Below are 27,151 nucleotides of genomic sequence, written 5' to 3' on the forward strand. Positions count from 1 at the left end.
TTATTGGTCATTTTTGTATCTGCAGGTACTTTTTGTCCCTTTGTGGTAGCTTTGTGTGTGTGTGTGTGTGTGTGTGTGTGTGTGTGTGTGTGTCCATTGTTATTTGTGTGTCATTTGTCTGTTTGTAAACTTTTCATGTGTGTTTTTGTATCCTTGTTGTTCTTTTCTGTAAAGTTGTGATCCTCTCTGTGGTGTTTTGTTAGAAACCTGTCAAAGTGGACAGGGAACACTTTAGTTGAGTCCAGTATTTCAGTGAATCAGCTGTGTTATTTATGAACTTTAAAGAATATTAACATTTCACAATACAAGTACATACATGCACATAATATTTAATAAATCCAGCAGTCCAGCTATTTTAGATTAGCCATTCTTCAGTAATCCATTCTGCATTATTAGTATGTTTACTTTTAATACTCGAACAAATGCGTGCTAATAATTTCCCCTTCTGTAATATTGCGTCTAATTGATTTTTTTATGCAAAACTTGCATCAGTAATTCTACACAGTGCAATTTTAAAGGTATCTGTAATTCTGCACCACTTACAGTCCAGAGATGCCAGAGTAATCAGAATAAATGAGCATTTCACAGACGATACTGCAAAACATGACAGTAACTCGCAGCTTTTCTCTGGGGAAAATTATTAATTAAAAGAAAATTATTTTTTTAAAAAGATTCATTGTAATTTTGGGGCCTCTGCGTGAGAAAAAAGAAAGAGTTCTTTTGTGTTTTGCGGTAACGGCCTTCCTCATACATGCACGTTAAAGACTGTTTTCACTGCTTCGGGATTAGCTCGTAAGCAGATGCACAAAAACTGAGGCATATGCAAAATCATAATCCATATGTGCCCTGTGTAATATCAGTGTTCAGTAAGCTGCTTTGGATAACTGCTTCCCCTCCACCACATGCTGCGCCGGGTTCACGGGCTCTATCGGGCGTTACGTCCAATAAATAAGCTTTCTATAGATTTTCCACTACGGGCTCCATTTTGTTGCCTTTCCCGTGCTGCCTCTGCTGCACGGCGGCCGGGAAGCAGAGCCTCCGCTCGCTCTCATCTTCTCACGTGCCACTTGCCGACTGTAGGTGGCGCTCAGAGCGCGAGAGACGGCAGCTTTCCTCCTCTGTGGCCGGACGGAGCCGAGCGAGAGAGGGAGAAGGAAGAGACCCCTGGATATAATTAAAGAGCGAGAGAGAGAGAGACGCGAGAAAACAGAAAGAGGTAGAAGCATTAATTTACTGTATGTGCGTGTGAAAATGCAGAGACGGGTTTAAATGCGAGGGTCACAGCGTGTGCGCACTTTGGTCTGTCATCTCGGGTGCGCGCAGGCTCGGACCTATGGCCGAGACACGACACCTTATAAAGATACATGAAATATAAAAGCAGGTGTATTCACATAGAATACGGGGGTGACGGCAGCGGGGAAGTCGCCAAATGTTTGATTTGAAGAGAGAAAAAATGTTGGGAAATCCACGAAGTTGTTGGGGTGGATGCTCGCTCCGCCCCCGCCCCCTCCGGTGTAGTGTATAGAGTGTATGGGTGAGGGAGGGGGAGGATGGGGAAGAGAGCGAGATAGAGACCGGGAGGGAGAGAGAGAGAGAGAGAGAGAAGCGCGAGCGCACTCGTTTGGATTCACTCCACTTTCTCAGCACTCACGGTGCAGTCGCGCGACCTGCTCCGTGCTGGACCGGGAAGGCGGACAGAGTTTGAGGCGGCTGAGCGGTGACCGCGCGTCTGAGTGGGAACTACCTGGAGACCCGCTGCTGACAACTCCCGGACCTTGTGTTTGTTGCTCAGGTCGTTTTTTTAAAAAAACAAAAAATAACAAAACAAAAAAACACTGCTGCCCTGTTCCATTGCTCCGTCCACCCCAACATCTCCCCACGCGTGCCACCAGCGGAGGATGCTGCTGCTGCTGCCGCTGTCCGTAGAGCCCGGGTGGCGGTAACGTTTCTGCGGAGTAACTGAGTGACCCAACTCCTCCCCACCCCTCCTCGCCCGGACGGGTCTGCCCCCTCCTCCTCCTCCTCCCCGGCTGGACTCCAGCTCCAGCCGCTCCTCCTGTGAGAGGAAGGACTGTCGGGCTGACGCGCAGCGCTGATCACGACACTCAGAGTGGACAGAGATTTGAGAGAAATTGGAGTAATCACCACCCCTGGCTGTCTGACTGGATTGTTTGGTTTATTTAGAGATTTGATTTTCGGGATTCTTATTTTTCTTTTTTTTTCCCGGGAGGTCTGGAGCGGCTCCGTCTTGGTACCGAGGAGGAGCGGAGCCTGTAGCCAGGCTGGAGCGCTCAGAGCCGGGGAACCGCGCAGCTCTTACCCGGTCCAGGTAGGAACTTCTCTGCACATACATACGCGATCCATACACAAAATCTTATTCTTCTATCTGCACATAACTACATTCATGCTAAATATTTCAAATATTTTGACTCGAGCTCCTTCTGTCCGACTGCAGGAGACGTTTTACGCACGAGAATAGCCCGAAACACATTCACTTTGTATTCAGTTTCGCTTGGATGAGCACTTGTGCCTTAATTAAAAAACACATATTCGATGGAGGTTGAATCTCCGAAGGCACACGGGCGTTTGTGTCGAGCAGGGGCTCTTTTTAAAACACTTGTTGGTAAAAATAAAAATAATAAAAAAAATAATAAATCCATTTAGCGCGACTGGACCTTCATATTCTCTGCCTAATCTCCTCTGATGGCTTTTTTGTTTTTTTACCAGTGTTACACTACAGTGCTATTGATCCGTATCGATCCCCTCCCCGCTCAGCATTACCTCCGTGACTGTTAGTAATAAAATGCGCGTTCCTGTGGGTCACTTTGGGTTGATAAACCTTTCGGAACCTGGAAGTAACCCCACGGTAATCCTGGCTAATGCATTCCGGGAGGAGAGTACAGTAGGGCAGAGTGTGCGCGCGGGTCCCTGTAGTGCATATAGGAGCATCATCATAAACTCAGTGGGGCTTCATTTAAGCTCGATCTGTAGGAGTTGTACGGGACGCTCGGTGTTCAGAGAATGTGAAAAGGCAGTGTCTTTATCATCTGAGGTTTGTCTTGGAATATAAGAGCTAATCTGCCTTTGGGGACTCTTGGCAACAAAACAGTCTATTCATCCACGGCTGCTAATAAACGAGACGCGCAGACGTGGGGACATACATCATTCTCCATATCTGATCCTCTGCTGCACCTGAGGCCGCTTTGAGCACCTGTAGCATCAAATTAAACTCCCTTTTCCTCCGTCCTTAACACCCCCCTTTAATGAGCTTGTTTTCTGGAGCCTACGTGCCGTTAACATGGTGTGAAGGCAAATAAAGGCACAAGAGTATCAGTGTAAACTATCAAAGGTGGACAGGAGGGCAGCTGATGATGAATATCCACCGCGTCACCGCTTGGGAATCTAGTCAGTCCGGTCCCACCAGTCTCCGGCTTTCCGGTTCTCCTCCTTCCTTCTGTTCCATGTGTGCGTACGTGTATGTGCGCGTGCGTGCGCGTGTGTGTACTAGAAAGGGGGAAGAGAGAGAGACCTGCTCCACATGAAGGAGGGAGGGAGCGAGAGAGAAAGAGAAAGGGGGGAGTGTATTTACATGCAAACTGCATCTGCCTCTCTGATACTGAGCTAAGTACTGGTGGTTTTCAAACACATGTTTCCGGAGACGCTTCCGTGGGAATCTGCCATGTTTTCTCTTCCTACACGCTTGACCTTTGACCCTATTCCCCACTACCCCACTGTCATCTCGCTCCCATAATTTCCTGTGAAACTCGTGATGTGAAATCATCCAGCTGCATTAGAAGCTTCATGTGTCTCAGCCAGTAAGGCGAGACCGTCGTAATCACATTTGGCCTTAAGGTAGATGTTGCACAGTAGAGCAGGTCCAGCGTACTTCCTGGAACAACTGGAGAATCCACTTGAACAGTGGTGTTATTTAATAAAAGAATATTAATGAATTAATGTAGCCGCGTTGCTGCGTTCTGCTGTTGGACAAACATAAAAAGCCTCCGAGGGTGAGATTGTGGTTTTATGGTCGAGCTGGAGGGTTCCCCCCTGTGCATTCTGCCACTGTTAAGCGTAGATCCAGGTTTATTGTGCAGCAGGAGCGACTGAATTGGAGATATTCTCCCTGAGGTTTGCGGCCGGCTTCGATGGCAAGCCTGCTGTCACTTGAGCTTATGCCATCCACCACTTTGAGGGTGAGATCTGAGGTTTGATTCCCATCTTTAGGATTCTTCTCTTGTCTCCTCTAATTCAGGGTGATCAGATAAAACGGTGACAAACGTCACAGTCCTCCGTGGCTCTGCGGCGTGGGGGATTAGTCATTGGGGGGGAGAAAGGGGATGGAGAAAAACGAGACAAGTGGGAGGAGGGAGGTCGCACTGAGTCCGTTCTGCACATTTCTGCGTAAAAATTGGAGATCTGAGCGAGTCGCATTGTTAATGCCCGTCATTAAAATAGGAGGAGGTAGAGTGGAAATGGGTTTGGTGTGTGAAATGGACACACACACATGCATTCACATCACTGCACTGCAGGAAAAGAGACATCCACCCTTCTGATTTCAGAGTTTTCACGGACAGTTTCCCTTCTAATTTAAGTTTAGGTGTGACAACGAGCGCGCAAATGGGAGAGGAAACCAAAAACTCGCATTAACACGCAGAAGAAAAAAGGAGAAATGGATGCTTTGTCACGTCTTTCCTGTGACACGGCTGGTTACTTGACTAATCCATTGTTTCTTCTTTTATGGTGTCTGGGTATGGCTCCTGAGCTCTTAGTCACAACTTGGAAATAGCAATAAAATCTTTGGCATCTCAGTGAAATTCACAAACAAGCTAGAAAAGTTTGACTGGCAGTAACATTTTCCAGTTAGATGATCCTTCGGTTAGTTTGGGAGGAAGAAAACCCTGAACAGGTCGCTCAGAGATGTGGTTGTACAACAGCCATCACATATTTTTCTATAGATTTCTGTCCGAGATGAAATCATGAATCATTTGAAATAAAACAAAAACCTCAGCTGTGGGGGTGAAATGTGTTCTAAGACTAGTTTCCTTCTCTTTAGATGAATCTACTTCTGTTCGGGTTATAAATGCACATTCATGCTTCATTTTGAGTCTGTTAGGATGACGGGCTCCGGTTGGCTTTTGTGGTTTGTTGTTTTGTTTTTCTGAGATCAGATGTGTCCCCTCTTCCCACTGAAACCCTTACAGCTCGCGGAGCACACTGAACACGTCGCAGAGGTTTATATCTGCTTGGTAGCTACACTCTTGCTCTTCTGTAATAAGGCGAGGAGTCACGGGGGAACTCAGGGCACGGTGCTGTTGCAGCACGTCGGTGATATTGTGGACACTGTGACCTGATGAAAAAAACTTTCACCCACATTCTCCTATGCGAGGTTGGGTTTTTTTTCCCCCTCTTTCTAGTGGCAAATATGTCATAAATCAACTAAAGGTGGTTGAAGGCTTGGCTGGAATTTTGCCGTGAACTGCAATGTCATCATCATTCTTATATTTTATTAAAAAGGAGCAATGGTAGAACTCCTCCTGAGGGAATCATAAACACACCCACTGTTAATTTCATGTAAATCAGTCCGGCTGACATGGAGATGCTTTACAGCCTGGCAGATGGAAGGTTGTCGTCGTTTCCTGTCATAAATGAGACTAAAAGCACCGATATGGAATGATATAGCCGTATTGATTTCTCTCTCTCTCTCTCTCTCTCTCTCTCTCTCTCTGTCGGTTAATAGAGGCGATCATTAAAGTGAGTTAAATGTTAAAAAACTCGCTGCGTGTTCTCACTCTGAGCAGCAGGCGTCATTTCAGGCTGCGTCTCTGCGTGTTCACATAATGCAGCCGTGCGGTGATGGTCGATAAACTGTCACAGGTGCTCGAGGCGTCGTCTTCAGATTTCTTTTGTTCGAGCATTTTACAGCGATGCTAAGCAGAGAGAGAAGTATTGAATGCTGCTTTTAGAAGCTGGAAGCAGAAGACACTTGTCACATTTTCTTGATAAATGACTAAAGTGATTTAATCAGTTCGTGGTTGATTAACACTAATCTGTTAAACTTGCACAGAGCCTCTTTAAGCTTCGCCAGCCATCGAGTGCAGAGAAGAATTAAACGTATGTATCAATGGGGCTGGCCCGATTACCATTTACTGGGCTCAGGAGGTTCAGGGGTAATTGACGGCAACTATTCAAACCCTTGGTTGGGGGACTGGGGCGAACTGGGTGCGCTGATCGGCACCAGCAAAGACACGCATCTTTCGGCTTTGTTAAACACAAAAGCAACACTGATTTCCTCCATATTTACACATAACTAGGTTTGTTTGTCTTTATTTTCCTCCAACGCAATGTGTGCCTCTGGATGATCAACAAACCAAGAGAACAGCACTGAGCATGTGCAGAGTGCTGAGTGGCACTGATAATGACTGAACAGTGTAGAACGGGTATACCTGTATCCAGAGCGCTCAGGTGATATATGATCTGTCTCTGCAGTTTTAAAGAACGGTTCAAATCAAGTCTTTTCAGGAGAGACATATACACTGTAAAATGCAGTATATACTGAAACAGGAACTTCAGTGTCACCACGTTCTCGGTGATACCAGATTAAAGCACGTTTAACGTTCTGCAACACATTCGGCATCCAAGAGTAAGAAAGCATCGTTATCCCAGAGCTCTAAAAACCCGGGGCACCTCGTAGATAATCCGCCAGAGCCGTTTACCGCGAGTGGTCAGCGATGACCAAATCATAAAGATTGCAGCGGTGAGTCAGAGACTTGGAATATGTAACGAAACATAGAGATGCATGGACCGCTGAATCAAAAGTGCAAAAGTGAGGAGGCGGCGTGCATAAAGCACACATGATGTGTGCTGAAAAGGTGTTCTTTGAATGCCAACATAACATTTGTTCAATAAATCAGAAACACCCGATGGAAAACAAGCATCAGATCCAATCCAAGGTCCCCAGCACAAACCCAGAATGTTGCATTTAGTCATTCAAGAACTAAATGCGTAATCGTAGAGGCTTTAACCAGCTTTTTTTTTTTTTTACAGCAGTAACTGTAAAAGCTTCCCCTCACACCTTTGGCCACACCCTTTTTTATACCAAGAGTCATTGGAGCCTTTAAAAAAGAATCTGAGTTTAGATTAGAAAAAACCCCTCAAGAATCCAGCAGGGTGGACTGGAAAGAAGTGAAAGCAGCTCACTGATGTTATATAAGCATGTCAGTCCGTGTTATCTGGTGCTTATAAAGCAGTGGTAGTGTATTGTTATTATCTCCTCCTGCCGCAGTCTGACATTCATGTGGAATAAATATGTTGCCGTGGATTTAAAACCGCATTCAGATGATGCCCGATCTTTACTTCATACCAGCCTGCTGTTCATCCACCATCCGCTCCCATAATCCCCTTCTGCTGCTGCTCCCAGAGGATCACTGTGTGTGTGTGTGTGGATCAGAGGTTGGCACATCCTGTCAGTAGAAGGTCAAACGTTTGATCCCTGAACCAGCCAGTCGTGCCACAGTGCCTCAGACCAGGAGTTTCGGGATGAAAATTGCGCAACAGAAAGAAGAAGCAAGCATACAGAAACCAGCCGTGAGCGTGATGAAATCAGTGACTAAATGCACATAAATCCAAATTTTCCCGTCTGACAGTAACATGATGATCACGTAGCTCGAGTTACACGGCATTTGTGACTCATAGCGTAGTCACGTTGTTTTCATTTTTAACCCCGAACACCTGATAAGTTACAAGGCTGTGTACACAAGGTGTGGACACACCGATGATAAACCACATTGCACAGCTCCTGCTGCCTGTGAGGAGAGGTGTAGAGGCATCATAGACCCGAAAACCATTGATCATAACTGGATTATTTTAAGAGCTTCTTCTCGTATTTGTTAAATTGTTGTTTACTGTTCACACAGTTCAGTGAACAAAAGGCTTCCGAGCTTTAGCTGCTTTTGTTATAAAAGTCCTGCCCCCGTACTGCATTTTGACGAACGTGTGCTTTTGGTCAGGAAATGACTTTCTTTAAAAAAAAAAAAAAGGAAGGAAGAAAGAAAGAAATCACGCAAGGCAACAAGCGGGGGATGCCTCCAAATCAATGCAGTTACTTAACTTGCATAAATAAGTTTAAGCTCTGTCTTCTCCGGCTTTCATTCGCAGCTCTGAGGGCAAATGACTGGAGCCTTGTTTGGCACTAAATTAAATGTAAATATTGTACCCAGATTCTTTTTATTGAATCAAGAAGCACTTCTGAGTCAAACTGCAGGACTTCCAAAGATTTACAGCGCCCAGCAAATTCACGCTGAACATATCCAGGTGGTGTCGGGAGGCAGAAAGAACCTGGCAACCTCTGATTGTTGCATTTCAAGAGGGAGGATGTGTGTCTGCGTGCGCAGTAATCTGGATCAAACAATGGTAGTGAATGGAGTCATTAGAGTAATCCCCATTGTGTTGGAAGGCAGGGGGACCACACACACACACACACACACACTCTGGACTGTCCAGTGAGCTCACGTCAACCATGCACATCCTACCCATCTGAGATCTGAAAACATCAAAGGAGCTTTTGATTTTCTGTGTTTGTGTGTGATGTTTAATTCAGGCCTGCTCTGGTATGCGTGAACCTGAAGAGCTGGACATTCAGGTTACTGCATTTTGTGTAGGGAATACTCACCTGCGTGCACGCCCAGGTACAGCGGTGCGCACCTGCATGGAAACTTTTGCGAACTGGTTTCCAGTTTGGCCGCTGGCCATCAGCTCCATGCTGCCATTTTTGTGGTTTGTAATTGGTCTGATGGACTTCGTGTGTAATTACACAACACATTACCGCAATTAAAAATGATACCAGGGATAATTGTGCCTTTTATGTAACACAAAGGACTTTATGTTTCTGTCACAGTCACGCAGCTTCTCTTTATATGGATCTCTTTAAGAAAACCAGTTCAGTAATGACTTCACTGAAATACTGTGCAGCAGCAGAGGGACACCAGCCTATCGCACAGGGCTAGAAATCATTTAAATTTATACACACTTATAGTTTTGCATATACAGTGTTAGAGGTGCCGCAGTTCATTGATAAGTGGCTCAATCAGTTAAGCAGTATCCTGTTTGTTTTTTGTAATCGTTTAACTTCAGGCTACTGTGATGACGTTTCAAAAATTTGACTGAACAAAGGTATTCAAGTCTGCTGTCACCTGGGGCTATCTTCACGCTCGGCTGCGTCTGCCAGTAGTTTACAAATAATTTGTGTTAAATTAACAAGATTAAAATGTTCAGGATTATGATTGTTGTGTTGATCGACAGTCACAGTCAAGTGTTGGACATATTAGCAGTGCAACACAAGTCCAAATACTGTGGTGTAAAAAAGTCAGTCGTAATTCTTTGTGTGACCTGCAGAAAAGTGGAATCAAAGAAGCAGGGATGAGGAGTCATGATCAGACTCCTCATGCCCTTTTTTCTAGATGCTACATTTCAATCGCAGCTGAAAAGGGTGGATTATGAATCCGTGTGTGAAAAGTGGCATGGTAAGGAATAAACGTGGAACAATGACAACAGAGATGCAAGAATGTTGTGTTCTTTAAGGTTTTCGTGACATTTCGTCATTCATTCCTTGATGCGTCTGCAGTCAGTGGGACATGTGTAGAGGTACCAGGGCTGTTTGTTATGGAGATACATGCAGTATGATGTGGAAGGACAGGCAGAGAGGCAGGATGGTTGGAAAATGCCATTCTTTAGATACGCCCACTCGTGCAGCGGGAGCTCATCCCTGCAGATGCACCAGGGAGCACAGACAAGCTGAACAGCTCAAGTCACAGGATCTTTAAAGTTTAACCGGCTCTGCAGAACAGCGCTAAGGTCAGTAGTCCAATTTATGTGCTAGAAGTTGTGTCTGCAGTTCAGTGTGTTCTTGTGCAGTCGTGTTTTTTTTATATATATTTTGCTAGCCACCTTTTTACTCTGTTCTATTTTATTTCTTTTATTTTTCATCCATGAAAACTAACGAACAGATTTGTTTTATGGGTTTGTTGGATTTATGGGATTTCTGCATCAGTGATCTGCATGCTGTCTGGATTTGTCTGATATTTAATTAACAGGATTAGCAAAAACTGGAAATTTCATCTGGTTTTTCCATCTCTTAACCCGTCCGTGGATGGTTTTCAAAATAGATTTCTTTTAAAGCAAATGACAAAAAAAAATTTTTAAATTCTGTGATCATTTTTTGTTACATTTTCTGAAATTACATAAAATATGTTGCAGTCTTGTGTTTGGAACTGTGACTGTCATTGATATAAATTCATTTAACCACAGAGACCAGTGGAGAATTTCCCTTGGCAAACACTGAAGTAGCGTTTTATTCTAATTTGATTTTCCTCACAATGGATTTTATTTTGTCACTGATTTATGATTCTAATTATCTGTCCTGATTTTATCCAGCGACCTGTTACTGTACGCAGAATTTTGAAAGTGTTACATCAGTTTTTAAAGGTTTTAAAAGTTTGAGAAGTAATATTTAAGTAAGTACTCAAAGAAGAAAGTCAAGTCATAATTTAAAGGTATTCTTATAACTCTAAATCATATGAATCGTATAATAAGTGATATGACTTAATAGTCTGCACATTCACTAAAGCTTTCAAAGAGTAAGAAGCGTGTTTGTCTTGAAGCATTTCGCTCCGACTGGAGTCAGTTAGCTGATCTGTTCTGTCATCTTTCAGGAGGAAATAGGTTTTACTTTTTTGCTTTCAAACTGCTACTTAAATAAAACACGATTTTTCATCGAAGACGTTACTGCATTTTATCGACTTACTAAACCCCAGTGAAAATACTATGTTTAGACTGAGTTTATGGCTCAGCTGCAGCTGCGTTTGAACTTACAATTTTACGACACACTTGTAATTGTTTTACGTGCATATTGGAGATATTCGTACCAAGTTTGGCATGAGAGCACCCGGGGGCGAGGCGTAGAGAGGGGGCAAAAACCATAATGTGGCATTTACAGTGGTGGTAATTTAATGCAGCTGTGACTCCACGGGGATGCAGGTGGGACATTAACATGGAGACACACTCTGAATATTAACACTAAACACACACACACACACACACACACAGGAGGTGGTCCGAGGGCCTTTAAGCTGCTTTGTAATGTATAGATGAGTGCTGTTGTCTGGACACGCCCCCCCTCACTCCCTCTGAGTACTTTATTGTGAGTCTTTGTCTCTCGCCTCTTCCAGCGGCAAACACGGGTGGCAGCGAGCCTTACACATGGAAATGTTACTGTCCTTAGTCTTTGTCTAATGTCTTTGTAATGTAACACACACACAAGTGGCTCCAGCAGCTGAACTGGCTGTCCCGCTTTCTACACAAACATGCAAACACACGCACGCACACACACTGCTTAGTGAGAAAGCTTGAGACTGTGGGAAAGAGGACGAGCGGGGCGATCTCTGGCTCACTCGTCCCCCGAGGAAGGCGCACACAAACTCACAAAAATGCACACTACATGTGAACAAACATGCGAACATGGAATCCATGCACTTTGAACTTTTCACATTTTGACCCTGAAGATTTTTTTAGCATCAAATTTTTCTCACGACTTGAATTCTTTCTTTTTTTAAACCCCCCCACGATCTGTGGAAACAACTGCAACAACAGAATCCCCTGATCTCACCTGAGGCCTTGAGTGGCAAGCGTGCAGAAACCAAACGCACCTACGTGTTTGTTTGTGCTGAAAAGGCGAATAAAGCAAATGTTCTGATTCCATTTCTATTTTTATCACGAGGCGTTAAAGCAGCGCTCACGTTCAGGTACCACGAGCTGTGCTGAAATATGTTTTCAGCTGCTACTTTCTAAATGAAAATGTTGGCCCCAGAGGGGATATTGGCACTGTGATTCAGCGTGTTGCAGTTTACATTACGAGTGTTTCGTGAACTTTGCACATGTGCAAACTTTTATCTGCAATTTTTCATGAATTGAAAATCCAAATTGAATCTATAGAAACAAAGATGTTTTCAATAAAACTGCTTTCTGTGTTCTCGGGTAATGTCTCATAATCCACAGGGCAGGGGTTCGTGTTTCCATAGACTCATTAAAGGCGTTTAGAAGGAAAGATATGTTGGACCCAGTAACTGCCTGTCATCCCATTCATCTGCTTTATATTCATCTGTTGGCAAAGCATGAGCTCACCCTTAAACAAACTGTTTTCAGGAACAGCACCTTGTGTATTTACATGAGGTTTCATGTAAATACACAAGGAAATGAAAATACTTCATGAGCATTCATTGCATTGACAGTAAAGGAAGCTCACTTATCAGCGATCGCTGCCGTCCCGTCTGTGTGCATATGTATCACACTGATTAGAGCCAGCCTTTGGTTTTGTGGAGCCACTCTCATGTGTTCAGAGCTGCATTAGCAGACTGGACACCAGCCAGCCACCCGAGTCGTTTTTGCTCCGTTTCCACAGTGACGTGTGAAATATCACAGGGTCAAAGGTCAGGGGTCAATAGTTTGGGGTATTTGGCAGCTCTGAAGAAAATATGTGAGAAAAGAAACACATGGGCATCATTTACACTGTAACAGACACACTAACACTCACAGCCCGACATGCACGCACACGTTCGCAGTGGTGCAGGGGTAATTCAGAGCCAGTGTGTCACAGGGAGGGGGAGGGCGAACGCTCAGATCAGTGTCCGGTTTTTGTTGCCGTTCTCTGTTTTGTTTGAAACGAGTGGGAGATGGATAATTAGGGCCCATCGTGCAAGTGTGAGACGTCCCAAATCCCAGGTTGACCTTTACGTAACGTTGTTACAGAATAACAGAAGCTAATATAAAAGGCTAATTTGCAGCCTTTTGGGTCTGCTGCCACTTTGAAATTTATTTTTGATTTTAAATTAAAAAAAAAAAATGTGCAGGAGACTTAGTCCACACCACAAGGCCATTAAACAAACCGACAACAGAAATCATCGGTCCATAAAGTCATCCGTGATTACATTCCTGCTCATTTTCACTTAAAATCCTGCTCAGCTGCTTGAGTCGAACCATATGAGAATACTCTTAGTTTTACTAGACAATCGTTTGTCCTTTATTTAATGGGGAAAAAATGCTTTGAAGTTTAAGGCAGATAACTACAGTCTCACTTAACAGGCTGATGTCTGGCGTGGATGTAGCCTGATATCACCACAGTGCTCTGCAGGGTAACACTTTCTTTCTGGGTTCGTGTGAACAGATGAGGCGTTCTGATGTGTGAAGGGGCACGTGCTATTAAAATAATATTGTCCTGGTTTTATGTTGGATTTGTGAACAGAGAAAATTCACTCCTCCCCTCTCTTTCAGACACACACGCAGACTCCATCCTGTAGGACAAAATAAACTGCGTGCATCCGAGTTGCGGGGTTCCCATTCAGCATGCTGGTCCATGTTGGATCTATGTATGTCTGTGTGTGTGTGTGTGTGTGTGTGTGAGTATGAGAGAGAGATAGTCTCTCTCCAAATCAAGTACGTGAGGAGGAAAAGTAAAAAAAAAAAAAGCACTCTTCAGATTAACCTCTGCGACCCGCAGCTGAGAAACTCCTACAGCAGGAAATACAGAGTGGAGTGTCTGTCTGAGATTTACTGCCAAGAAAAGATAATGTGTAGAGACAGAAGAAAGAGAAGGAGAGGTGGAGTGAATGAGGGGAGAAGAAAAGAGAAGAGTTTATATCAAGAAGAGTCTGGCTCAGATGTAGCGTTATGAACACCAGGCCATCAGGAATGAAGTCAGTTTGAGTAAACACATTCAGACTTGACGGCAGAGTCGACTCTTATGAGTTCTGTAGAAAAAAGTATTTCTTCTGAGAGTCTGCAAGGTCAAGTGAAGTCTGAAATGTACTTAAACTTAAAACTAATAAACTCTTAGTTGAAGGTTTGTGTGTCTTGTGTAGTTATAAAACGGTTACCTGAAGCATTCAATCATTGATGACTTGCTGAACCTGTTGTACCACATTTGTATTATGCTGGAAAACAAGTACTATGCCCAACAAGTAGTGTGTGATGAAGGCGATGGCAAATGTTTTTCTTTATGTCTTGAATTGCTTGCATAGGAACAAGATCTGCTCTTGCTTGAAATTCTGTTTGACATTTAAAAAGCTTAAATTTGAGTTTATTATCCCTGCAAACAGCCTTCAATGCTATAGGCTACTCAGAATGTTGGACTTTAGGTTGGATTGCAAACTAAACATGTTTTGAGACGCACGAAAGACATGAAAATGATCCGATTTTCTACGAGTGCGGTCCTCCCCACATGTTATCTTACTTTTTTATTCTAATCATGTGGCCCATTACCACCCGCTGCCTCTTGTCAGTATTTTTGGTCGCCTGCAGCAGCGTTCAGTTTGTCTTCCTGCCAGAGCGGTCGACTGGTAGCAGGAGGAAGTCATCACTCTACCCTGCTCGGCTGCTCTCCCCACACCGTCTCAGCCGATGAGTTCTGACTCGAAAACTTTCCGCATTCGGGTCTGGCGAGTAACCATTGAGGATATGTTTAGACGCTGAAGGAGATGAATTTAGCCATCTTTTCTTGAGTGGCCCTGAAATAAATCTGAGCAGCAGCTCTGCAGATCCTCAGTTATCAGTCTTGTTTGGTGCCGTCTGAAGCAGAACATGAGTCTTACTAATGTGTTTTCTGTCTCTGTCCGTTTCAGAGCGGTGTTTTCTGGCAGAGACATGGCGGCGCCGAGGTGTGAAGCTTTGTTCTTTTTAGCTGCCTTCCTGCTGGTGTCTTGCAGCGCCTCGCCCAGTGACATCCTCTATCAGGTTTTTGAGGAGCGACCGCCCAACACGATGATTGGCAGCCTGGCGACAGACCAGGGCCTGCCCAATGCCGGTCATCTCTATAAGCTGGAGGTGGGTGCGCCGTACCTGAGGGTCGACGGCTCGACCGGTGACATCTACACCACCGAGATCCCCATCGATCGTGAGACGCTGAGAGACTGCCGCAACCTGTTCGAGGGCGACAAATGCTACCTGGAGTTCGAGGTGTCGATCACTGACATGGTGAAGGGTATTGGCAATGGGCCGCGGCTCATTGAAGGTCGCATCGAGGTCCTGGACATAAATGACAACACTCCACAGTTCTCCTCGCCTATCCTGACTCTGTCCATTCCCGAGAACACGCACATCGGCGCCCTCTTCTCCATCCCCATGGCCACTGACAGAGACTCGGGGAGCAACGGCGTGGCAGATTACTCTCTGAGCAGTAGCACCGGATTAGGCGCTGACCAACTCTTCAGCCTGCAGGTCGCCGTGGACGCAGAGGAGAAGCTGCCGCAGCTGGTCGTGATGGGCAACTTAGATCGTGAGATAAAGGACTCGTATGACCTGAACATTAGGGTACAGGATGGCGGGAAGCCTTCGAGGGCCAGCAGCGCTCTGCTGAGAGTTACGGTGACCGACCAGAACGACTGCACTCCGAAGTTTGAGAAAAGTCACTACGAAGCTGACCTACCAGAAAACAGTCCACCGGGACACTCTGTACTGCAGGTCAGCACACACATCAGTGTCGTACAATTCATTTTATCTGAATCTGTAGAGCCGTTAGCTCTGATTTATTATCGATAGCTAATCAGTCATTTATCTACCGGCATCCTCTGATTAATGTTTTTCAGTGTAAAATGTAACTTTAAACACTTACATTTTGCATTTAAAGGTTTCAACATGTCAATATTGGTTTTTACCTCTTCACACCCAACAGATCGTCGGCTTTCAGTTGTGTTGCGTGGGCAGGTTTTCAGAAACTAGAACTTTCTTAATGAAGTCACTTGTTTGTTTTGGCAGTAAAGCTTTGCTGTTAAAACCTTTTCCATTTTGAAAAATTCAATATGAAGTGGAAGTTGAGGACAGTTCTTATTTACTCAAAATTGTCCCCTATGTGTGATTTAGGGATACAAGTCTCAACCATATGAGATCCAGCCTTATGGGAGCTTTTTCATTTACAGTCTATTAATCTAAAATATCACAAGTAAATGATTATTATTGTGTTATTTTAAAAAGTAGCAAAGTTAGTTCTCTCCAGGCAAAACTGCGTGTGAGCGCTGCTGCTGCTGCTGTTCAGGAGTCAATCCAGAGTTTTTCTTGTCCGCCGAACATTGCAGTGGAACCTTTGGCCTTGTTGGCGATAACACTGCAGGACAACACGGAGCAGCGACTGCACGTAATATGCTGCTCAATTATCCGTACAGACAGATGGTGCAGCGGAGGTGAAGCGGGGCGTGGGATCGCTGTGTGTAGTCACATATTAACCACTGATTCAACTTCACCTTTGAGCCCCTGGCTGGAGCGGCGGTACGTGATGTTGCCATCAGCGAGCAGAGCAGGAAGGCCCGGTTTGGCTCGGTGACTCCGCAACATCCCAACAAACCCACTTCACCATGTCATCCTCCACTTTTCGTGCCCCTTCTCCCAGACTGCAGCGCGGCCAGCCAGCCTTCCAGCTTGCTGTGCATGACTTAATCTGAGTCAGTCATGAGATTATCCACGGGGCTTATTGGTATTATTGCTCTGGATGTGGCTCATTGCATTTCAGAGAGCCACAGAATTCATTTCACTTAACGTGCGTTTGAGGAGCGATGCTTTAGAGGCAGCAGGACATCGCCGACTGACGACCCTGACCTTCTTAAATCAGCCAATGGCAACACAGACATGTATATCCCTTTCTTTTGACTTGTTTTTTAAAGGAACACACTGCTGCTTTGTGATTATTGTTAGCCTCCTCTAAAGCTGTTTCAGTATCGAGTCACCTTATTTTAGACCTTCAGGCAGCCAGATTGTTATTTCAAAAAAAGTAACATCGGTGCGTCTAACTTTGTTGTCTAAAAATGGGCAAATTTAAGTTTAAATCACTAGATTTTTGGAAAAAAAAACAATTATTCTGGATAAAAATAATGCATAAAAAAGATTTGATTGATATTCCCTTGTAATGTAACCTAAAGTAAATTCCTTTGAACAATTCTTCTGTTCTTATATATATAATGTGTGGAAAAGCCCAGTTACAGAGCCTGTGTGGGTGTGGTTTTTGATCCGATTTTTTTTTCTTTACATTCAAATGTTGCTCTTGTGCCTGATAGGTGCACTTAGGTACATGACATCCCCACCTTGCCACGTTGAATTCACTGATCCTTTCTGCACTACTGCGTTTAAAGCTTTTGAACTTAGCTCCGCCTACCTGAAACCCTTCAGAAATGGAAGCTAACCAGAAGGACATCAACCAGAGCAGCTCGAAATTTGGCATCTTTTCTTTTAAATGTAGCTCTAATCAACCATATCAAGAAGCTGAGTCAGAACAATTAACAGTTTTTAGAGCCTTTAATCAAGTAATAAGCAGAAGACAGATCCTTGAAATTTAGCGCTTATTAAAGACCAAAGAATATTGACAGGGGTCCCTAATGCGTAGTCACTAAAATCCTAAAGATGATTTAAAAAACAATATGATGTTGACGAGCTGATTAATTAGTTCAAAAAGCAGCCTCAAACGGTTTGAAGAGTCCGCACTGAACTGCCACGTCATTATAATGTAATTTAGTCAACAATAAACTAGACAGGATATAAACTGTGATAGATTATCTCTCTGCATTAAGTGTCTGCAAGCTCATTTCCTCGGGAATAAATTCTCCAATAGTTTCGTGGAGGGGGAGAAACCAGGCTGATTTGGAGAATGTTGGAATAAATTAAAGGTTTACTGTTGTAAATCACCTGAAACATTCAGAGATTCTGGTTCACTCAGTCAGGAAACCAGACGCTCTTGCAGGTTAATTGTTAACTGGTAGATAAAGAGTGTTTATAGTTTCTGTATGCCTGGACAAAGTGGCCTTGGAGCGCAGCCAGTGCAGCTCTGTCCCCATCACAGTGGCACCGGGCTCCAGCAGCAACACTGTTCAATACACAATTCTCAGAAGCTGTCAATAATTCACCGCTGTTTGGTGATGTCTGCTGCTTAAGGCCAGAGCAAAGGAAAGGAAATCAATGGGCAGGAGAAATTATAATTTCACTTTCATGCTTTCTTTAACCTTAACCTCTCTGACTTGGATCAGCAGCTTCTATGGTCACATCATGGTGCTGGTGGTGGTCCGTCACAGTTTGTGAGTTTCTTGAGCAGACAGCATATTTATTATGTGGCAGTATGAACTGGAGTCTGTGTGAAAAACAAGAGTCTTCAGAGATTCTGTTAGCAGTAGCCTTTTAAACCCTGATTTCCTCCTAAAAACTGATTTAAATGGTTTTTGATATGGTATAATCTGTATCTTCATTGAACTTATATCATGTTTACATTATATTAGATTTTGATTACTAACGTAGCTGGTGTTTTTAGGGGCTTTAAAGGGTGTTTCTTATTTGGATAAATACGAAGCTACGACCAGAAGCAATCCCTTATGTTTGATTGGTTCTTTAAAAAGTAGCCCTAATAATCTTATCCCATTGGCAGATTTCTTTTTTGTATTTTAGTAAATCATAATATTTTGGACTTAAATTTCAGGGAAATATATTACTGAGTGCAAGCTTGGCTAAGAACCAGCCCAGCTTTAAAGGTATAATGGCGTTAAAAAAAGAAGAAGAAAAAACCCAACATAATTACATTACTCTGTCCTGGGTGAAGGCTGTACAAACACTGGATCAGCAGCACCTGGGACATTTAAATCAGCTGTTCAAGAACTGCTTAATTTGAAACAACCTACATTTCTGACCGGCAGCCATGGCATTCAATGACTGCAATTAAAACGGTTTAGATCCGTAGATAGGACAGGTGTGTTAACGAGTATTTCCTAAGTGATATTTTGCTGACTTCTCATATCTCCTAATTGACTAACTGCCCCCATTCACTTTAGGTTTGGACTTATGAAGTCAGCTTGTGGTTCATTCTGTTCTGTCCTATTCAGTCTCCTAATGGGCCCTGAGGAGCTGGGGCTTTTCTGATAATGAGAGGAACATTAACATTCACTCGTCTGCCCATTAGATGCCAATGACCCGCTGCACGGCCGTTAGATGTTGTTGTGTAGGGTTGTGCAATCAGCTTTGATCGGGTATTATCTTTCGCAGCATACAAACTCCTCCCCCTGAGGAAAACATAAAGGGCCTTGTACTGTTGCATTAGTAATGGTCATGACTCTTCATTAGCCAAAGAAGCTAAATAATCATTAAAATTTAACAGAGACTGTAATGGAATCATGACGTGTATTTCAATGACGACATATGAAAAAGAGTGTGGCGAATCATTCTTTTAGTCTGAGATTACTTCAGACTTTTATTCTAAAGTTGAATGTATTAAATATAGAATATTTATTGCTTGTCATGAAAACTGCAAACCTGCCAAAAGATCAATGTTTTGATGATATTTTGATTTTCCAGTGTACCAAATGCAATTCTGAACAGGCAAATGATCTGATTCTTAATGTTGTTTTGGACAGTGTTTGGCTAAAAGATTGAATCTGTTTCTTTGTTTCTTTCTGTCCGTCTGTCTATCTGTCTGTCTTTTGTTTTTTTCCAACTCTTGTAGGTCAAAGCCAACGACGCAGACACTGGCCTCAATGGAGAGATAGACTACAGCCTCCATCAAGCATCAGAATCTGTCCAAAGGCTTCTGCGCATTGACCGCGCAACAGGCATCGTCTACGTCAAAGGTCTTGTGGACAGAGAAGAAGAAAACTTTCTCAAGTTCTTTGTGGTGGCAAGAGATCGTGGACCCAATTCCAAGAGTTCCAAGGTCCTTGTGACCGTACACGTCAAGGACCAAAATGACAATGCACCAGCCATTGAGATCCGTGGTATTGGCTTGGTAACACATCACGATGGTGTGGCCAACATTTCTGAGGACATGCCTATTGGTACACCAGTGGCACTGGTCCAGGTGTCAGACCGTGATGAGGGGGAAAATGCTGTGGTGACATGTGTTGTTGCTGGTGATGTTCCATTTCAGCTTCGTCCCGCAAGTGAGTCAGCCAACGATCGGAAGAGAAAATACTTCCTGCAGACAACAACCCTGCTGGATTATGAGCGTATTAAGGATTACAGGATTGAAATAGTCGCTGTGGATTCTGGAAACCCAGCTCTGTCCAGCACTAACGCTCTCAAAGTCCAGGTTACAGATATTAATGATAATGCACCAAACTTTTCTCCTTCAACTGTTGAGGTGGACTTTGCAGAAGGCAACCAGCCAGGAGACAAAGTTCTAGACATTGTGGCGACAGATGCAGACAGCGGCACAAACGCAGAGTTGTTCTATACCATCACTGATTCAACAGCCAGAAGGCTCTTTAAAATTAATTCCAGCACTGGAGAAGTTCGTGTGAATCACTCATTGGATCGGGAAGAAAAAGAGCGTTATGAATTCCGTGTAACTGCAGCAGACAAGGGTGTGCCTAGTAAAACCGGCACTGCCACGGTGGTGGTAAATGTTCTAGATTGCAATGACAATGACCCAAAGTTTACACTGAATGGCTATAGCTTCTCTGTCATAGAGAACATGCCTCCACTCAATCCTGTTGGTGTAGTGACAGTCAATGATGCAGATAAGGATGAGAATTCCCAAGTCAGGCTGTTTGTGGAACAGGACAATGGCATGTTTGTCATCCAGAATGGCACAGGAACCATCCTGTCAAGCATCTCCTTCGACCGTGAAAAGAAGAGCACCTACACATTTCAACTAAAGGCTGTGGATGGTGGTAACCCACCTCGATCCTCCTATGTGGGTGTGACCATCAATGTGTTGGATGAAAATGATAATGCCCCATATGTTACCAGGCCGTCTAACTCGTCCTTTGTACACCTACCGGTTGGGACCCGACCAAACACACACGTGGAGGTGGTAAAAGCTGAGGACATTGATGCTGGACTCAATGCTGAGCTAGAGTATACCATCATAGGTGGAAATCCATATGATCTGTTCCAAATATCTACCAATGATGGGGAAATCACAGCAGCACAAGAATTAACCCCGAAGTACAATGGGCTACATCGGCTGGTAGTGAAGGTTGTTGATAAGGGCAAACCTCCTCGTAACACCATTGCACTAGTTCATGTTTTTGTAAATGAAACAAAATCAAATGTCTCCCTCATTGAAGCGCTGGTTGGACACAGCCTCTACACCCCTTTGGACAGGGACATTGCCGGAGATCCCAACTATGCCTATTCTCAGCAAAGCAATATTCTGTACGGCAGTCTTGCCGGTTTTGCTGTTGTCATTTTAGTTATAGTTGCCGTGGTCCTCATCAGACGCTGGGTACAGAAGGATACCAAGAGTGGTTACCAGGCTGGCAAGAAGGAGAGTAAGGACCTGTATGCCCCAAAGCAGGGCCCTAAAAATGGCAAAGGGAAAAAGAGCAAAAAGGGGAAGGCTCCAAAACCAGCTAAGACAGGAGAAGATGATGAGGACGCCAGTCTACAAAAAGGCCTCAAATTCAACTTAATCAATGAGAATGTCAATGACAGTCCCAGAATCCACCTGCCCCTTAACTATCCACCAGGGAGCCCTGATCTGGGGCGCCACTACCGCTCCAACTCCCCACTACCATCCATCCAGCTGCAGCCACAGTCACCGTCTGCCTCCAAGAAGCACCAGGCTGTTCAGGACCTCCCTGCCACCAATACCTTCGTGGGGACGGGCGACAACAACTCTACTGGCTCCGACCAATATTCGGATTACAGCTACAAGGCCAACCCACCCAAATACAGCAACAAACAGGTAGGAGACTACGCAAACACAGCAATGTACCACAGGGAGATCTATTGGACCAACCGGGTGTGGTAGTCACGCTGGGACTTATTTGGCAAAGCCAATGTTCTTCCACCAAAGCTGCACTGATTTCCCTGCACATCACCCACCTCCTCACAGTTGTGATTCCTTTTATTTTAAGTTTGGTTCTGTTCACCATTTGTGTTCTGTTCTGCTCAGTTTTGGGTATTCACTTCAACATGGACACCATAAAGCCACAGAATAAAGGATTGCAGGGCTAGACCAAATATGGGCTTACCAATTTGTCAGTTCCTTACAGTAACCTCCCTCCTAAAATGGACTCTGTTGATCTAAAACACATTTAGGGAGGATTTTTATGTTTGAGGTAATGGGTTTTGGGGTTTTTTTGGATGATGTTTTCGAGCCTTGCATTCAAATGTTTAATCTGCAGAATTTAATTAAAAGTTCCTGTTATAGCGAAATATGTGATATTTCAAAGAATTACTTATGATGTTATGTAAACCCAAGTTTGATAGCATACGTTTGATTGAGCCCCCTGTTCAACTTGGAAATCCCATATGGGTCTGTCCTTAGCATCTGTGTTTTTCATTTGTTTGTGTTTCATTTTATCTTTTTTTATGGTGGATTAAATGAAGGACATTATGAGTTTTCCCCATTTTATTATTCGCAAATGTTCTTGGAGTTCTTTGAGCACCCATTGAAAGGTTCATGCTGACATCCTCATTATGTCTGAATGTGTTATTCTTTTCTTTTTTGTCTGGAGAGCTGACTTGAGGCTTAAAGCTGCTCTTTATGGCCGGATCAGCTTGTTGAAGTGTGACAAAGAGTGACTGTGAATTCCTGAGTTAGTTTTCGTTCTTTTTTTTTTAACCAATTTTTATTGTTTCTTAGCTTTCTTTTGCCAGAAAGTAGACTGACTGAGCAGCACTTTAGTGTTTCCATCCAGTTCAGACCAATTTAAGGTAATTTCAGCTCAGTCAGGGAGCCAAGCAGCAAAGAAGAAAGAAAGGAAGAAAGGCAATAAGAAGGCTAAGGGAGTGGGGTTATAAAGAGCCTCTACGCTATGAAGGAAAAGGTACACTACAACTAAATACGACCGTTTCCGAGCCACAACGCTTCCTGTCAGGTCAGCTGAAAGACGACTTTTAATTTAGCTGTGTTCCCAATCACAGGGGCTCAAAAGGCAATTGTTTGCACAGATTAATGGCAGGTAATTTTCCAGGCATCCACTTTTGCCTTCTTTTACCCAGAGTGCCTTGCTTTATTCTATTTAATGTACAAAAAGGGGGAGTTGGGAGGGGGTCTGTGGGACAGGGGCCATTAACTGTGTGATTGTGATGAGCGTTCACGCCACATCGGCTGTTTTGTGGCTTCATGTTGATGGACCTGCAGCTGTGAAAAGTGAAAATGTCACATGCGCCGAAAAAAACAGACAATCAGATTAAGGTGTTGTAGTGATGTTCAGACTGTACATACATGTGAATGTGAAACATTTTGTTTTGTTTCTGCTTTTTCATCTGCTGTTTATTTTGCAACATTACAGTGTGTCTCATGTGAGCTTAACAAGGCCATTTCATTGTTCTACCGGCTTCTTAAAGACTTGTGTTGACTGTTTGAAAACATGTACCAAAGACTCACACACACCTGCATTTTCACTGTCATCGCCATCATCAGTTTCAACATCATATATATATATATATATATATATATATGAACACGCGAAGCAGAGAAACTGTTTCTTTGGTCAGTCTCGCAGAGTCCCTGCTGCTGTTGGCAGCTTGCTAGCGCTCCTGCTGGTTTAACATTTAGCCTGTTGACATGCAGGCATCATACTAGAATTTAAAGCCACATCTAGTCTGTTCCATTGCACACCTGCTCAGTCATGTACTCTCATGTACTTTTCTATGGGGACATAATTGTACAGTGTTTTCTTTTCTTTTTAACACTTTAAAGCAGAATTTATTTCAATAAACTTGTTTCTTAAATGTTTAAGTGGCGCTTTCTGTGCATTCACTGGGTTCTTGAATTGGGAATATTGGGAATGCTGCAAGGAGAGGTACAGTATTCTATTTTCATTTTCATTTCTCATATATGGAGAGAAAATGTATTTGGCACAAGATGTTCTGAGTATGGTTTCTGCATGTTCTCAACACCTTTCATTAATAATGTCAAGACAAACAATTAGGTTTTGCAGAAAACACTGATTTTAGAGCTGGATGACAGAATGGTAACATATCTTTTCCCTTTTTAGATATTTTTTTTAAATTTCTTTATCTGACCATTTTCTCAATTGTTTGGTTTTATGCTCATAATACTGATGTTTTAACAACTGCGTTCAGACCTCACAGTTACAGGGAACACAAGGTGATGTAAAAAAGTCCTCAAATACATTATCTACTAAATTATAGGGTAAGAGAAGGAAACCCATCAGCTTACATCTGAGGATAATTAGCAAGCTTTTTCCTTGACATTTTAAAGTTTTTGCTCGGTTAAAGCTGAATAACATAATAAGATAAAACTGACTGTTAGTTAGAAAAGTGGCTAATTCTGTCAATCCACTACTTTTATTAAATAGATCAGAGATAGATGGATTATCATGTTTTTTTTTTCCACTACATTAATGATGTATCCAGATGACTGTTTTAGAGCCACATATCCGGTTTATGCAGCTCTGGGCTCATAGGGCAGAATCATCAGAGTCATGGTGTTAGCCCTAGCATCACATCTAGGAAACAGCACAATATAATAATAGCTGTCAAATTGTGCCAAGTATAATCATCGGGTCATAATGCAGTACTTTCCCAAGTAAGTATTTAGTGATAAAGACATATTACAACATTGTTATCTTTAGCTACACTTGTTAGCATGCTAACATGCAAACCAAAGGCTAACTGTGCTACTGTTAGCACTCTATCAGACGTTCTATAACAATGACAATTTGTGTAGTACTCAGAAATAAGTGTAGATTAAACGCAATACTGAGAAATTAAAAGGAAGCCAAAAACAAACTGAAAACATACATTGCATGCTTAAATTCTTTACAGATGGTTGACAAGCAAATAATCATTTTTGTGTTTGGTGGAAATGAGCATTTCTATAAGCAAACACTCAACTAAGAACCACTCGCTGAAAATAGCATTCTTGTTAGCATTTCCGATGGAGGTCTATTACATGAGCTTTACAGTTTGAACAGTGCTTGAAATTTACTTTTGCCCTTTGTTCCAAATATGTTTTCTCTCCATAACAGCTGACTGGAACACATCAGCTATTCTCTCAGTCACTTTAAATTTACAGCTGCCTACCTGGTGGCGTGTTGCCTACATGCACGCAAAACACACCCAACACTCTTTCAGACTTTGAACCTACAGCAAACAGCACAGAAAGGACTGAGATCAAAACAACTCTGAGCAGGTGCTGAACCCGCTGGGGTCAAAGGTCAAATATCAATCAAGAACAGCTATTAGCAAAGAGGAGCGAAGAGGCCAAAAGTTAACAGTTCTCCCCGACTCCTCCCTGTGTCTGGTCTCTACATTAACAGTCCGGCGGCATCCTTCCTGCTTTTACGCTGACCAGCTCAGCCGTTTCTATGGCAACACAACGACCTCTGCCTGTGTGTGTGTGTGCTGACTCATAGTACTGACCAACCTCCCTCTCCGTCCATCCAACCCAACACAATCCTTCCTTCTTTAGAAAGCTCTGCCCTTTGAATGAGGAGATGTGTGTTTGTATAAGCTCTGAGCTAAATGACTTCTGGATTACATATTACCATCTGTACAGCTGAAGTGTTCCAGTTTTAGTTTGATACTAAAATTGTGTTGAAAACATATATTTATCAAATACCAGATGATTAAGCTATTTTTTATTTTATTAGAAGTTTATAATCCAGAATCAATAGTAACAGTGCTGAATAGATATGCCCAGAATGAATTCAGGACAAAAAAAAAAATTTCAAGCCAGGACATATTTGAAACATTGGATAAGAAACTATAAACATCTTCATAGAGGTGTGCAAATGTCTGCTGTCAGGTCTCGCTCTGTGTGTGTTGTTGTTGTAGTGCTGTTGCGTATCTCTGTGCCAGCAGCCCAAGTGTCATATCACGGCGCCTATCAGCTGTTTAAAGGAGAACAAAAACTGTTTTCACAACCAGCACTTCGTTCATATCTGCACTTTCACTCTGTTGTTTGAGTTTGATTCATGATCTGAGCATTATGCTCTACAGGCTTACAGGCTGTGCAGAAAGCTCCTATGGCACATTTAGTGTGTCTTAAATCCAAAGACTACTTCGTGCTTCATTTGAAGTGCTTGTGGGAACATTCTGCAGCTTTTTTTTAATAGTCTCAAATAGGCAAAGCAACAATTCCACTCATTAAAAGCTGCAGCTGTTTTTGGAGGGTCGGCTTTTGTGAGAAAAGACGCAGGAGTCAAGACATCGGAAGAGAACCATGTTGCTCTTGGTTTCAAATGTCCAAACCTGGCTTGTTGCGAGAGAGGCAAGACACAACAGGCTAATTGTTCGGAGAACCTCTCCAGGAGAGTTGAGTGGAGTTTCGAGATACGCAGAGAGAGCTTCCCAAAATTGCCGGTTGGAACAGAGTGGTGGTAGGTGTTGTGCAGAAAGTTGTAATTGTCCAGAAAAATATGAGCGAGTACTAGACTATCCTCATTAAAGCATTGTTTGTGCATCTTAAATCAGGTACTACCGACGATCAGTCTGCTGAAGTGGCTCCAAATCTTGGTTTATCTGGGTATCAGTCTTGACACTGATACCCAGACCCTGACAACCACCTCCAGCTCTTCTTGGTTGGAGCTCTAGGTCTTCCAAGAAACACATTTCTATAAGGAACTCCTTCTAAGCATGTCGTCATGCCTGAAAACAACTCAGCTAGCAGGCATCCAGGAGGCCGATGCTCTTCTGTGGGCCCGCTGTAGTCATTAGGAACATGGCATGAAAATAATACTGTTGTTTCAGATTTTTGTCTCATATTTTCTTCTAATTTTGAAAACATATTTGGTATTCATACCTCCACAGGGTGGGCAAAGGTAGAGAAGGGAAAAAAAAAAAATTTTTACTTTTTTTTTTTATCATATCAGAGATAAACTTACATCAGCCACCAAGTTAAAAAGCCCTGGAAATGCTGGAAATGAAATGAAATTTTCTCATTGAGTTATTGGGGTGAAAAGAAAAATATTAATCTCTTTCACCCACAATAGCAATCAGACCATCAGCCCCATTCATTCAGTGTTTCAGCTTGTCAGCTTAACAGATGAAATCCATGAAAATGACACACCCGAAACCACACGATGAACCAAAATCTGGTTTCCATCCCACTGGACCTGTTAATGTTCACACTCAATAATCAGCTCGCTCACTTCATTAAACCATAGGCAATTCAGAACAGGTGTTTTTAATCAATAGCATGTGTTTCTGTAGTTTGACTGACAGA

The 27,151-nt window shown here is 43.2% G+C and overlaps 1 protein-coding gene across 2 annotated transcripts in view; it reads left to right on the plus strand.

Annotated features, from left to right (window-relative positions):
* The first annotated feature begins 1,590 nt into the window (after positions 1-1,590).
* LOC120740550 (protocadherin-1-like) overlaps positions 1,591-27,151 on the plus strand; it is a 236,799-nt gene continuing 211,238 nt past the window's right edge. Inside the window, exons 1-3 of one of the 2 annotated variants that reach the window (XM_040042984.1) lie at positions 1,591-2,329; positions 14,667-15,504; positions 19,511-21,694. In XM_040042984.1, the coding sequence (XP_039898918.1) occupies positions 14,689-15,504; positions 19,511-21,694 (3,000 nt within the window). In that variant the 5' untranslated portion in view covers positions 1,591-2,329; positions 14,667-14,688. The remainder of the gene's footprint in view (positions 2,330-14,666; positions 15,505-19,510; positions 21,695-27,151) is intronic. The other variant, XM_040042985.1, reaches the window with a different exon arrangement.

The sequence above is a fragment of the Simochromis diagramma genome, unplaced genomic scaffold (assembly GCF_900408965.1).
Source record: "Simochromis diagramma unplaced genomic scaffold, fSimDia1.1 OVJJ01000433.1, whole genome shotgun sequence".
NCBI lineage: Eukaryota > Metazoa > Chordata > Actinopteri > Cichliformes > Cichlidae > Simochromis > Simochromis diagramma.